This window comes from Tupaia chinensis, unplaced genomic scaffold (assembly GCF_000334495.1).
Source record: "Tupaia chinensis unplaced genomic scaffold, TupChi_1.0 Scaffold143796_1, whole genome shotgun sequence".
NCBI lineage: Eukaryota > Metazoa > Chordata > Mammalia > Scandentia > Tupaiidae > Tupaia > Tupaia belangeri.
The window spans coordinates 1,677,536-1,688,946 of record NW_006203646.1 but is presented as its reverse complement, the minus strand read 5'-3'; the positions used below and the strand labels follow the sequence as shown (position 1 = coordinate 1,688,946).

At 40.5% G+C, this 11,411-nt stretch overlaps 1 protein-coding gene and 1 pseudogene across 1 annotated transcript in view; one reads left to right on the top strand and one right to left on the bottom strand.

Moving 5' to 3' along the window:
• The first annotated feature begins 402 nt into the window (after nucleotides 1-402).
• On the top strand, nucleotides 403-1,576 carry LOC102486012 (kunitz-type protease inhibitor 1 pseudogene; annotated as a pseudogene).
• A 2,301-nt stretch (nucleotides 1,577-3,877) lies between these two features.
• The window catches only part of ZBED8 (zinc finger BED-type containing 8), a 9,531-nt gene continuing 1,997 nt past the window's right edge, over nucleotides 3,878-11,411 (bottom strand). The window contains exon 3 of the mRNA XM_006165060.2: nucleotides 3,878-6,333. Within this exon, the coding sequence (XP_006165122.1) occupies nucleotides 4,500-6,284 (1,785 nt within the window). The 5' untranslated portion in view covers nucleotides 6,285-6,333 and the 3' untranslated portion in view covers nucleotides 3,878-4,499. The remainder of the gene's footprint in view (nucleotides 6,334-11,411) is intronic.

Sequence of the window (11,411 nt, the reverse complement as noted above, 5' to 3'; positions counted from 1 at the left end):
CACCCCCCCCCACCACCCAACCCCCCCCCGCCACACACACACACACACACACACACACACACACACACACACACTGCTCCTGATGTAAACTTATAATAGGAAAAATGAGGACCTGTATTTTGTAACTGCATCTTAAAATGAAATAGGGCATTTAAACTAAAAGCAGTTTGATGGGTAACAATACAGCTGAATTTTGTGTAGAAAAATAGAAACTTCAGACACCCAGTCCCACCCCACTCACCTGTGCAGGCATCGGGGGCCTGGAGCATGAGGCCAAGGTGGAGGCAGAGCAGGCTTGGAGCATGTTTGGCCCATTGTTCAGCACTTGCAGGTGTGTCAAGGGCACAAGCACTCTCGGAACCCAGAAGCACACACTGTGAAGGTGACTCCTCTGGGAGAAGGCAATGGGGGGGGGGCGGCATTATGGCTGGAGCCCACCTTGTCCAGGTTCACATCCCTGTGGTTATGTGGAGCTCCTGTGCGCATTCATCTCCAGAATGCCATGTGCAAGTTGGAGGGCTTCACCAACTACCTTCCTCTGCCACGGCTCCTTCCTTGAGCAGGGATCCAATGACTTCAGAAGGTTCAGGATCCCCAAGATCTGGGAAGTATAGCCCCAAGAGCCCGTGGTGCTGAACGGTATGAACAACACAGACTGGCACTTGCTGAAGGGCAACACAGATGTCAGGATAGAGAGAGATGATCTGGCCCAGGTGGACCTATGAGGATCAAAGAAAGCACATACCTATTCCAGCTGACTGTGCTGGACTTGGAGCAGCTAGAGAAAATGGTCAATGTCACAGTCATTGTGCTGTCCACCAGACAGACAGAAGACGACTGTCTTGCCACCAAGGTGGGCCGCCTTCCCCTGCTAGTACTACAACCCCAGAGAACAGATCTGCAAGTGTTGTATCTAAGGAGGTTGCTTGGGTAACAAGAACTGCTTTCGGGAAGATGAATGCATGCTAGCCTGATGGGATGGGCAAGGCCCTTTGGTGGAAAGGCACAAATCAGTGTGCTCTGGCAATCTGTTACCAGAGCCAGTTCCTCTGCAGCAACAGCAGCTGCATCAGTGGCTTCCTGGAGTGTGACGACACCCCCAACTACCCTGACACCTCTGACAAGGCCACCTGTGAAAAATACAGCAATGAAGCGCTCTAGAGCATTCATTTGCCCAGTGACAAAGTGCACTGTGTGGACCTGCCAGAACTACAACCACTTCATGGATGGCTGTGACCTCTTCACGTATGGTGGTTATTATGGCAACAAGAACAACTTCGAGGAGGAGCAGCAGTACCTGGAGTCCTGTCATGGCATCTCCAAGAAGGATGTGTTTGGTCTATAGTGGGAAAATGCTTTTCCCAATGTAGGCTCGGTGGAGGTGGCTATTGTAGAACTTCTGGGCACTTGTATCGTGGTATTGGTAGCCAACCTGGGTTACTGCTTCTTCAAAAACCAGAAAAAGGGCTTCCGCAGACACCACCACCACCCACCCTCTATCCCTGCCAGCTCCACCATCTCCACCACCAAGGACATGGGGCGCCTGGTCTGTAATCACACAACTCGACCCCTCTGAGCCTGGGGCTCTTGGAGGCTCTCATTTCCAAGCTCTGCTTCTTGCTTGCCAAGACAAAGGCCTGGGCTGGGGGAAAACTTGGGGACCAGACTCATCCTACCTGTTTCTCAGGCCCACACTGCCTCACAGGATAGGGCAGGGAGGGTCTCAACTAGGTTCAGGGCAGTCATTCTTGATAGTTCAAGGGCTTGTGAGGAGCACAAAATCTTGTGAGTCATACATGGATGGACTTCCCTGCCTAGGAATTTGGAGTTTTATTTACTGTTCAAAGATGCCTGTCCCCACCTCATGGTGATGGTGTCAAAAGCCTTGTCTTCCAGAGCTGCCCCTTCATTTCCCCATAGCCCAGGGCTAAGAGGGAGGACTTCCCTGTATAGTGTGTTCTGTGGAGTTGCTTTCTGTATATTTAATGCCATGAGGTTGGTGAAGAGGAGCGTAAGGTGCTGTCTGGCTTCTGCCTCCTCTCTATCCAAGATTGAGCTCGCTCCTCTTTACCCTGCCCCAAGCGGGCCTGGACTGGCAGAGAGAGATGGCCTCATTTTGCATCCCTAGACCCCAGGGCTCTCCATCACACCCCACCCCTCCTCAACTTCCCACCAGCTCCACCCGTAATGTAAAAAAATTATTTGAAAAAAAAAAAAAAGTAAAAAAATATATAAACTTTGATTTGCAGTACTCACGGAGTATCTAAATTTGGTAGTCAGGTTCTGTTTCCCTTCTATTTTTTTCCTTCGATTTTCTACTACTATAAAAATGCCGTGACTTTCTCTGATTCTTTTCATTTCATAGATTCCTAGAGGGAAAAATCCTCAAAGGACTATGAATAACCAATAAAGGATCTAAAATTAGTGCTACAGTAAAAAAAAATGGGAGTAGTAGGAGAGATGAATGTTTTATAAATTCACTCCTTACCTGTTATCTGTAGCAGTCACACTACAAATATCAAACTACTATATCAAAATTGCTATATGTTTTTGGTATGCATACATGTTTTAGATATGAGTGGAACCACAAGAAGTTAAAGCAGGTATGGTTAAGGTAATTGGACAGAATGGGACTATAGCTCTTCTTACAGCATTCCCTATATCATTCCCCTCCCCTCCCCCAGTCTTGAGCATGTAGTGCTTCACTGAAATGCTAAAATTCTAAATAGAAATGTTAATTTATTTAAAGTGAAAAGATACATTTTGCCAAATGATCACTGTAAAAAAGTGTACCTATTTGGATTCCCATGAGAAATTTTTTTATAGTCCTAAAATACTCCAGTGACTTCATTTCAAATTATTAACATTTTATTTTATTATATATATATGTAAAAGAGGTCACATGCACTCACAGGAGAGATGGGAACAGGAGCAAGAAAACACATCTTGTAGAGCATGGTCATGCTGCAATCCATTCTCCTGTTTTCCCCTCCTGCCGAGATTTTGGGCATGCATTCACATATGCCTGGCATGTTTTTTAAGCCACAGAGTCTGGGTCTTGGACTGTGCAACTATGTGGTATCTAACAGCCTTAACCACCATGAAATGAGCTGGCCTTGTTTTACTTCTTATGGTTTATTAATTTCTTCCATGAGCAAGAGAAACAGAGACAGCAGCTCATACAGTCTACTCTGCAACTGATCACTAGCTTCAACCCCATCAGGTGCACTCAAGTGCCTTGTGTATTCAGGGAGGTCTCTGGATGCAAACTTGGAACTTTCTAATGTGGGTCAGCTTTCCAAAGCATTGTGTTTTGCCTTTGTGCCAATGTCCAGCCTCCCATCTTAATTTACATATACTTTATACCTGAGCCCACTCAAATATTTTGAACCGTCTTTGAAACATACATACTTCTATGTAATAGAAGTGAGGAAATTAGGTTAAAGAAAAAACAACTGTAGGAAACCTAAGATGAGGCTAGAGGACCAAAGAATCTACCCAAACCATCTGGAAGCTGTTTAAAATTCTCATTCTTTTCCTTATCGCAGACCTGCTAAGTCAGAATCTCTAGGGTAAGGCTTTGGAATCTCCTTTTCAACAGGAGACTCTGATTTAGAGTCCTGAAGTAATTTAAAAGAAGAAAAGTAGGGGGACCATCAGTTGGAGTAATGGCTATGTCGCTGGACTCCCATGTAGTCAACTGTGGTTTAAGTCCTGGACCCAGTGGTTTAAACTCACGCCGGGCACATGTGCGTGTGTGCCCAAGATCCAGGGAGGAGAATGGAGGAGAAGGGATTGCAGCATGGCCATCCCCCCCTGGAGGGGTAATTTCTCACTGTCTCTCTTTCTCTCTCTTTTTGGTAAGCACACACGCCCTACAGCAAAAACCTCTCCAAGAAAAAAAAAGAAAAAGAAGAAGAAAAGTAGGGACTAATATGATATTAGGATATTTATTAATATCATGATATTTAGAGTATGGGAGCCAGCAAAATGGACATTGTGAGATGAACTCCAAAAAGCACATTTAAAATTAGGTCTTATATAAGCTAGATCACCCCTTCTCCCACTATGATATTTCATCATACTCTTCTGATTTCATTAACTTTCACATAACAACCTTCACAAATGATGGGAGGACTTGGTCTGTAATTCTGTACTTTAACTGTTGGGATGTCATCTCTTTCCTCTTGTCTCAATTCTTAGCATACTGTACTATTTAGCTGAATAGTCCAGTGCTTGACTGTCTTTTTAATATATCACAGCAAAAGGTTAAATAGATCTTCAGAACTAGGAAAATCCTATGTATCAACAAGTCAGTGGTGTTTATCATTTTTGCTGTTTGTGTTCTTTTTTTCAAAACACATTTCACTTGCCTCATAAAGTTGTTCAACTTTTTAAACATAGAATTCAGTCTATCATAAATATAAAAAAAATTACAGCTTAATTTTACAATGGTATTAAGAATATATTAAAATTATACATTAAAAAAGTATACCAGCTTACAACGACTTCTGCTGTAGTTTTAGCCTCTGTTCAATAATGTCTGAGAAACGAGGTACTTTTTTTGAAATAGCCACACGGATGTCATCACTCATATTAAAGCAGCTTCTGGATTTTGTTTTAAAATGTAAAAGTGATGAAAATCCCAGTTCACAAAGGTAAGTAGTTGCAAATGGCATAAGGATTTCTAGAGCTATCTTTGCCAGATTTGGAAATACCATGAATTGAGCACACCAGAAGTCCTCAAGCTTCATTGTCTCAAATTCCATTAGAATATGGCCACTAGCACGTAATTCAGCAAGATCATTTTTCAATAAATAACGATCATCGACAAAATCAAGATTAAAAAGAAATGGATCCAGTATCCATTTACTTGCCTCATCAAGATTGCCAATGGAAAAATATCCATGGAAAAAGTTGGTCAACTGCTGCAGATGTAGTGTTATTTCAGCTGTAATACACATTCCTTCATTATCTGAAATAATTATTTCTTCAAGAAAAGGAAAGTTGGTAAAATTTCTTTTCTCAATTCGTTTTTGCCAAAATGGAAATTTCCTAACAAAAGCAGATAACTTCTCTCTAGCTGATACTGTGTTCATCCCAGTCCTTTGCATAGATGCGCTAAGTTCATTTAGATGCTTGAATAAATCTGCAAGGTAGGCTAAGTGAATTTTAAACTCTTTATTTTCAAAGCCATCAACTAAATTACTATTTTGGTGGTGAAGAAACTGATTTATTTCTTCATACATTTCAAAAATATGAGTAAGCATTTGGCCTCGGGAGAGCCACCTCATTTCAGTATGGAAAAGGAGGACACTATATTCTATACCAATTTCTTCAAAGAATGCCTGAAATAGACGATGATTTGGTGCTCGCCCTTTGATAAAATTTATTACCCTCACCACAGTAAACAGAGAATCCTTCAGTTTCATAGGCAATGTCTTTGTGACAAGTGCATGGGGGTTCAACAAACAATGTGTGACCATGATATGAGGTACCTCTTTTTTCACACAGGCAACAAATTCTGAATTTTCTCCTACCATAGAGGAGGCACCATCCGTACAAATAGAACCACATACATCAAGTGCTATCTTGTGCTTCAAAAAGAAGTCTCTGAAGAGATAGAAGATATCCTGTCCCTTCATGGTTAACTGCAATTGTTCACAGAATAGGAATTCTTCTATGATTTCTTTTTCTTTAATATATCGCACAAATGCCATTAGCTGACTGCAGTCATCCATGTCAGTTGTTTCAGCAAGCTGAATACCTACTTTAAGAGGACTAGCTTTGATATCTTCTAGAACTTGCAGTAAAATATCTTGGCTCATTTCATCAATTCTAGAATGGATCATGTCATCTGATAAGGGTACTTGCTGAAGCTTCTTTTGTGCATCTGGTCCCAAAACTATTTGTGCTATTTCCAGTGCACAAGGTTTCACTAATTTTTCAGCTATTGTATGAGGATTCTTCTCCTTGGCACATAAATATGCAAACTGATATGATGCTTGTAATAAGGGATCTTTATGAGATCCAACTTTGAGAGCTTTCAAGGTTTCATTCTGGTTAGATGGTGCTGGCATATGCTTCAAGGTATTGAGATCATGCCCGGCTATACCACCATGTTGTCTGTTAAAATGGTCTGACAGTTTTGACGGTCTGAGGTCAGCATTTGAAAATATTGAGTTACATAACACACATTGTGGACGTTGAGTCCCATCAACTTCTGTTGTACAGGTGAACCAGTAACGAACATAGTCATTATCCCATTTACGTTTCTTCGACATGGCACACAAAAATTCTCAGGTAGTATTCCAGAGACGTCACGGAATTTTGCTTTGGGAGTAAAGTATAACCCACACATTAAGAATCAGTGTCTAACCAAATTTAAACAAAGCCATATCACATGCAAACCTGTCATCATATGCTTTCCTGTTCATATGTAGAAATGTCCTATAACATGTTAAATTTGAAAAAAATAATAATATGACTGTGGGACTTAAAGCTTGCAACTCACAGCTAATAACCTGGAATAAATACCATGCCAGTGAGATATGGGAGATTTGAGTTTAGGCAAATCATATCATTTGTGCCATTTGTATTCTTATTCTCAAAACATATTTCATTTGCCTCATAAAGTTGCTAATTTTTTTAAGCATAGAATTCAGTCTATTATAAATATAAAAAGAAACAAAATAATAGCTTAATTTTACAATGGCATTAAGAATACCATTTATTGGCAAATTGCAGTATGGTTTAATTCATTTTTTCTTCTTTTAAAATAAAAACACAAATCCTTTATTTGCTCAAAAAGACATCTTTTTTATTATTGTTGTTTAGGTTTTGTTATAGGGCATGTGTGCTTACCAGAGTGAGTGAGACAGAAAAAAAAAGAAACCAATCCCAAGGGGAGATAGTCATGCCACAATCCTTTCTTTCATTTTCCTCTTGGGACTTTTGGCATACACACACACATGTGCCTGGAGTGATTTTAAGCCACCAGGTCTGGGACTCAAACTGCACAGTTACCATGTGGGATCCAGCTGCTTTAACCATCAATTCACTGGAAGGGCCTTAATTTGTTTTTGATAATGTACGTTACAAACAAATCTGGTAAATTTTGTATCCCCAGAAAAGGGCATCTTAATATCACTCTCCTTCCATTCTGCCCCATAAATACACTCATACATCCACACCCTTAGTTAAGAATGACTGAATAATATATGTGTATATACACATGCAGTATGTGTGTAGATATATACATGCTTAGTATATTTTAATGTTTTACATAAATTCTTACTATGAAGATTTAAAATTTTGTTTCAAGAATTATTTTATTTAACTTTATTTTAATTTGACTAGAGAGGAACAGAGTAAGAAAGGGAAAGTGAGAAAGGCAAAATGAGAAAGCAAGCTTTCAGGCCAGGGACTCAAACCATGGTCAGCCATGTTGGGAGTCCAGTGCCCTTAACCACCACATCACCCTCTGGTCCCTGATTTTAAAAAATTCAAAATATTTTACTATTAACTTTAAGTTTGCTATAGGGTACATTTGCTCACCAGAAAGAAAGAGAGAAAGTGAGAAAGCAAGGTCTGAGACTTGAAGTGTAGTAGGCCATGTGAGAGTCTCAACCACCATGCCACCTTCTGGCCCCACTCTAAAGAATTTTTAAAGATGAAAATTTTTGGTTATCAGTAATAAATTTAATCTATGATAGTAAATGGTAGTCATCATGCACACCTAGGAATTATGGAGTTAAAAAAAAAAATCTGACTGCTTGGGCCAGCAGGTGGCGTGGTGGTTAAAGGTACTGGATTCCCAAGTGGCCGACTACAGTTCGAGTCCCAGACCTGGCAGCTTGCTTTCTTGTTTCTCCTTTCTCTCTGTCTCTATCTGGTCAAATTAAAAGTAATAATAACAAATGGAATTAAATAAATAAATAAATAATTCTTTAAAAAGTCTTACTTCAAAATTATTGTCAAATTAAATGGACATTCTAGGAAGACTAGATTTAACAATAAAGTTGACATAACATTAAGATTAAAAGAAAAAAAGTCTGGCCCCATGACACAGCAGTTAAGTGCTATGCATAGGAAGCCAGATTCCACATGGCCTACCATGGTTCAAATCCTTGCCTTGGTGGCTTGGAAAACACACAGGACACATGCACTTGTGTGCCCAAAATCCTGATGGGAGGGAGAAATGTAGGAAAAAGAACTGAACCATGATCACACCCCATTGGTATGTGGAGTGTATTCTCTCATGCACACATGCATGTGTGGATGGACCCTCGGGCAATTAAACAAACAAACAAACAAACAAAAAGAACTGGGGCTGACAGGAGGCATAAAGGTAAAAGCAGCTGGAATCCACATGGTTGTGTGATTTGAGTCCTGGACCTTATGGTTTACGAAACATGCTAGGGGTGTGTGTGTGTGTGTGTGCACGCCCCAAATCCTGAGAGAATGGAAGAGAAGTGATTATAGTGTGGTGGACCACCTGTAGGGTTACTTCTCATGTTCACTTTCCCCATCTTTCTCTTCTTCAGTGAACACATGTGCCCTATAGCAAACTACAAAAACAAACAAAACATCTGGAAAGGACTATATCATTAAAAACGTTAAGGGCAGATTCTGACGGGATGACTAATTCTTTGTAATAATGTATTAAATAGGTCTATTTGATCTGTAAGCAACTTTGACTTCAACTTAAACAGAAAATTTAAAACAGGTCTTCAAAGCTGATTAAGCCACCCTGATGCAAAGGCAGGTTACAAATTTGGCTCAGAGCTTCCATACTGCTAAGTAAAGCATAACAAACACACTATTAGTCCATGATTCATACTGTCCACACATAAAAGCAAATCTACCAATTGGGAGAAACATAACAATTCTCGTTATTGAAACCATACAAATTCCTCTCATATGAGGATGTCCTGAATGGTAACAATGAATTTCATGCTTTTCCCTATAATTCTCAGTTAAAGCAGTCAAGGAAGAAGCCAAACTACAGAATGAAATAAACAGAGGGCCATCTCCATAGCCCAGCAGATAAATGAGCTGAATCTCATGAGGCTTTCTATGGTCTGAATCCCAGCATCAGCTGCTTGAAAAAAAATCCTGGGTGAGGGTATGTGGGTGTCCCAAATCTAAATAGGATGGACAAATGGAGAAAGGGCTGTGGCGTGACCACACCCCATAGGAGTGTGCTTTCTTCTTTCTCTAGCAAGCATATCTGCCCTCCTGGCAATTAAAACAAAACAAAACAAACAAAAAACAGAAAATAAGTAGCATTCCTAACATTTGGTTTAACCCAAGGACAGAATTAGAAGGTGTGGTTCTCTAGGTTAGCATGGAGGAATCATCTGAGATTTCAGAGACCCGTTTCTACAGAGTCTCAATTAGTAGCTTTGGAGTAGTAGCCGAGAACCTGTTACAAATAAGCACTTTAGATAATTCTTTGAATAGTAACTGGAACAGTGATTTACATCACAATCAATGGGAGCCTTCCTGAGAGTGCCTTTAATACCTTAGAACTAATAAATTATCATCTCCAGAGGTAGGATGAAAGAATATGAGATAATGCTGACCAGGTGATCCTGATACATGCTCTATTAAATAGATTTAGAGGAATGAAAATACATGCTTCAAGTCAATCCCTAGGTTGCAGATATAGTAGTACCCCCTTACCCATGGTTTCAGTCACTTGTAGTAAACTGCAATCTGCAAATAGGTGATGAGTAAAGTACAACGGAATTTTTTTTTTAACTTTCTTTTCTTTTTCGGAGAGGTTTTTGCTATAGGGTGCGTGCGCTCGCCAGACAGACAGAGACATAGAGACAGAAAGTGAGAAATCACCCCCCAGAGGGGATGGTCACGCCGCAATCCCTTCTCCTCCATTCTCCTCTCGGGATCTTGGGCACACACGCACACGTGCCCGGCATGAGTTTTAAGCCACCGGGTCGGGGACACGAACCGTGGTCGACTACGTGGGAGTCCAGCGACATAGCCATTACGCTAACTGCTGGTTCTCTACAATGGAATATTTTGACAGAGAATATACCCCAATAGGACACGGAACACTGCAATTCCTTTTTTCTTCCTTTCTCCATCCTGTCAGGATTTGAAGCATGAATGCACATGTGCCTGACATGTTTTTCAAGCCACTGGAGCTAAGACTTGAACCGTGGTAGGCCATGTGGGATTGGCTCCCTATGCAGAGTGCTTAACCACTATGCTATGGTTATTGTATGTTATTATTTTTAATCTCTTACTATGCCTAATTTACAAAGTAAATTTTATCATATGTTATATATGTATAAGAAAAAATATAGTATATATAAGGTTCAATACTATCCCCATTTCAGGCATCTATTGGAGGTCTTGGAAAGTATCCCCTATGTATGAGGTATGACTACAGTATTCTATAATTGCCAAGTGAACAGTCCAAATGTGTTGATAGCCATTATTGTTTTTTAAAGTTTATTTATTTCTTCCATGAGCAGGAGAGAGTGAGAAAGATTGAGAAACAAAAGAGAAAGAGAAACAGGCACCCACAACAAGGTCTCCATGCCACATTCCATCCCCAGTCTCAGCCAACCTGGATCACAGGTACCTACCTGGTATACTCAGGGAAGTCTTGAGACTTGAATCCAAAACCTTTCCCATGTGGGTACAGTTGTACCACCACCTGGTCCTAGGCATTTAGATTTTTAAAATTTTCTGAGTTGATGACCTTTTATGAAAGTGAGGGATCTAAGAAAAGGAAGCCATGCCTTTGTCCCCCCTCTCTCCTTAGCAATAAAAAAAGGTAATATCAGGTCCAACAGATAGTGTAATGGTTATGTCGCTGGACTCCCACGTAGTCAACCATGGTTGGAGTCCCCACCTGGCGGCTTAAACTCACGCTGAGCGCATGTGAGTGCGTACCCAAGATCCTGAGCCTGAGAGGAGAATGGAGGAAAACGGATTGTGGTGTGGCCATCCTCCCTGGGTGGGGGTGGGGGGATGAGTTCTCGCCTTCTGTCTCTCTGTCTGTCTCTGTCTTTCTGGTGAGTGCATGCGCCCTATAGCAAAAACCTCTCAAAGGAAAAAAAAGGTAATATCATGGGTAGGTTCATATACACGTTAGAAAACAATTCTATCACCACGTCAAATAAGTATCATCAATATTTTTAAAATTCTCTCTCATAGAATGTGGCTAAAATTTAATGGGGGCACATTTAAATCCAAATGCCCAACTTGGCCATAAAAAAAAAAAAAGAACAACATGCCAACAATAGTCACTTAAAGGACTAGCTTTCTAGTGGATCTGCCAAGATTAGTTTTAGGATGTACTTGGGTATTAACTACTAAGTTGATCTGTTACATGACTGTTTCTTTTTTTTTTTTTTTTTTTTTTTTCTTTTAGGGGG